Here is a 3,411-nt window from a genome sequence, read left to right on the forward strand (position 1 = left end):
GCCCTATAATAGCCAAGCTCCGCCTTATAATAGCTAAGCTTTACCTTATAACAGCTAAGCTCCGCCTTATAACGGCTAAGCTCCGCCCTATAATAGCTAAGCTTTAAATTATAATAGCTAAGCTCTACCTTAGAACAGCTAAGCTCTACCTTATAACAGCTAGGCTCTACCTTATAACAGCTAAGCTTTACCTTATAACAGCTAAGCTCTACTTTATAACAGCTAGGCTCCGCCTTATAACAGCTAGGCTCCACCTTATAACAGCTAAGCTTTACCTTATAGTAGCTAAGCTCCGCCTTATAGCAGCTAGGCTCTACCTTATAACAGCTAGGCTTCGCCTTATATCTACCTAACCTCTTTACTAGTAGACCTATAGGAGGTTCTACCTTATAAGGCGTATTAGTAAAATACCTGCATTTAGAGTATCTAATCTAATTACAACTAATTAACTAATATAAGTCAATTCGCAATCTAGAATCCCGCTAGACGCTGCTGGAAGCTCTAGATTATAGTCTATATCTACAATAACTGGAGATTAGGGAAGGGGACGAAATCTTACTACCGTTAAAGATGTTAACAATAAGACGGCAACTACTAATAGGCCAAGTAACCAATTAATAAGCCAAAATTTAGGATATATCTTATCCCTAGTAGAGCAAAATGTTCCTAAAGAAATTGTTCCCAAAGTCAGCCTGCCTTTTCAGCAGTAGCCACTTCAGTAGCAGCAGCTACTTTAGCAGCAGTAGCTTTCCCTAGGGCTATATTAACAGCCATATTAATAACCGCTTTAACAGCCGCTTTAACAGCCACTTTAACAGCCACTTTAATAACCACTTTAACAGCCACTTTAGCAGCCACTTTAGTAGCTACTTCAGCAGCAGCAGCTTCCTTAGGGGCCACTTTAACAGCCACATTAATAACCGCTTTAACAGCCACTTCAACAGCCACTTTAGCAGCCACTTCAACAGCTTCCTTAACAGCTTCCTTAAAGGCCACCTTAAGAGGAAGAACTATAGTGCGTTATATGCTAATATACACTTATAAATAACCTAGAACCTATATCTAGGCCTAACCTTTATAGGCACAAATTTCATAAGGAGTGTTTTGTTCGCCTAAGCGTCACGGCACTTTTATAGGATAATAATATACCTTATCCATTATATAGGCGTACTATAGATAAGGATCTTAATGTCTGGCCTATATACGAAAGATAGCTACTAGACGCTATTATAAGTTACCTAACTTCTAATTTAATCTACTAAGAACTTTAGTTATACTTATAACTTCTTATTTAAAAGAATAATATAAATATTCTAACCCCTATCTTATAAACGGTATTAGATAGGCTCCAATAATTAGGTTATCTATCTCTTTTTACTTAAGGTCTATACAATCTATTTTAAAACCGCAAAAACTTAATTTATAATAACTCTTTTGAAGATATACGTCACTAGGAAGGTGAAATATCTTAGTTAATATTTAGGCACCCTATCCTAATTACATTAATATACCAGTACTAGAGGAGTCTAATAGTAATTGATTTAGTAATACTGGATATATCTCCGCCTCCTTAATAGCCTCTACTTCCTTAATAGCCTCTACCTCCTTAACAGCCTCCGCCTCCTCTACTTCCTTAATAGCCTCCACCTCCTTAACAGCCCTAACCCCATTAATAGCCTCCACTCCACTAATAGCCTCTACCCTATTAGCAGCCTCCACCCCACTAATAGCCTTTACCCTACTAATAGCCTCCGCCTCCTTAGCAGCCTCCACTTCCTTAATAGCCTCCGCCCCCTTAACAGCCTCTACCCCCCTAATAGCCTCTGCCCCCCCAACAGCCTCTACCCCCCTAACAGCCTCCACCTCTATCTTATGGCGCACCTTATTAAGGTATCCCTCCTTAACAGCCTCTACCTAATTATGGCGCACCCCTAAAATGGGTACCTCCTCCTTTTTTAGGGATAAGACCTCCCTAAGGCGCCGATCCAATGTGGAGAGTACGTAATAATTGCTTTTTCGCATAGAACTAAAATATTTAGAGAGAGTTAATTTTAGTACGAATAAGAAGTAATAACGACTTATATTATTTATTCTTTAAGAATAACAAACAATAATAAGGAACGCTGATTTTTAATATTGTTCCTACAGATATAATATTAGGAGGACTTAATATCGTACTAAACTTTATTTTATAGACCCGCGAAGCACAGCGAATAATATATATAAATGTTGGAAACGCAGAAACCCTAAGAGAGATATAACGTAGTGGGGAAAATCCAATAGTCCGAGGAGTTGGGTTCCTAAGAAGACGCCCTAGTATTATATTTAAAAGGGCTACCTAGACGTAAGTTAAAGTGGGGAATAGAGAAGAGTATAAATTCTTTATATTTAGTAACTACGCAAATGCACTGCTTTGTTTAGATATAGTAGCTCGCTAATAAGTTATAAGTATATATTATAATAGTGGACAAAGTATACTATCTAATTGGCCCCTAGATAGACGATAAGCCCATTCTAGGCAGAATATACGCTAGGTAAATACCTCCCTAGCCTAGGGCTTCCCTAGTCCCGCTAGGGGATACTTTAATCTAGCTAGGGGATACTTTAACCCAGCTGGAGGCTATTAAAATCCTAGAGGCTATTAAAATCCTAGAGGTTATTAAAATCCAACCTATTAAAATCCAGTCTATTAAAACCTAGCCTATTAAAATCCAGTCTATTAAAACCCAGCCTATTAAAATCCAGTCTATTAAAACCTAGCCTATTAAAATCCAACCTATTATAATCTAGCCTATTAGAATTTAGCTAGAGTATATTAAAATCTAACTAGGGCTACTTTAATTAAGCACCCGCACCCGCACCTGCACCTACGCCTACGCCTGCACCTACACCTACACCTATACCTACACCCCTACCTACACCCGCAGCACCACTAGTAGGTAATGCAGTTATTTAAAGACTTCTTAATGCAATTACTATATACAACTCGGGACAAGCCGATCCATTTTTAGTTCTCCTTTAAAACGCAATTGCTGGAATAAGTAATAATATTAGAAATCCAGCTCTAGATGGACTACTTTCTTTAATTTATGCGCACCAGCCTATAGATTAGGCGCTAGGCAATCTTCTTGCTTTACTTGCCATAGCACGTAGAACATAAAATCGTTCACCTATGGCCACATATATGTAGATAGACAATAATACCGTGTATAATAACGTGCGAAATATATGCTACTCAAACGAGCTCTAAATCTCCCTTTCTGCTACATGATTGTAATATCCTTATCTAAGCAACTCATTAGCCCCATTTTGCCTACTATATTAGTATTGGCCTTAGTATAAGCCACCAATAAGCCATTAAGAGCATTAAGAGCATTGGTTAGATTAAGTTCTTTTAACTTAAGTAAAATT

The 3,411-nt window shown here is 37.9% G+C and overlaps 1 protein-coding gene across 1 annotated transcript; it reads right to left on the reverse strand.

Moving 5' to 3' along the window:
• Positions 1 to 1,497: 1,497 nt before the first annotated feature.
• K441DRAFT_682697 (uncharacterized protein) lies at positions 1,498 to 2,022 on the reverse strand (the record flags this gene model as incomplete). The annotated part of the gene is made up of 2 exons (XM_067651609.1): positions 1,498 to 1,881; positions 1,945 to 2,022. The coding sequence occupies 2 exons, from the start codon at positions 2,020 to 2,022 to the stop codon at positions 1,498 to 1,500; spliced, it is 462 nt and encodes a 153-aa protein (XP_067496780.1).
• Between the last annotated feature and the right edge of the window lie 1,389 nt (positions 2,023 to 3,411).

The sequence above is a fragment of the Cenococcum geophilum genome (assembly GCF_001692895.1).
Source record: "Cenococcum geophilum 1.58 unplaced genomic scaffold K441scaffold_88, whole genome shotgun sequence".
NCBI lineage: Eukaryota > Fungi > Ascomycota > Dothideomycetes > Gloniales > Gloniaceae > Cenococcum > Cenococcum geophilum.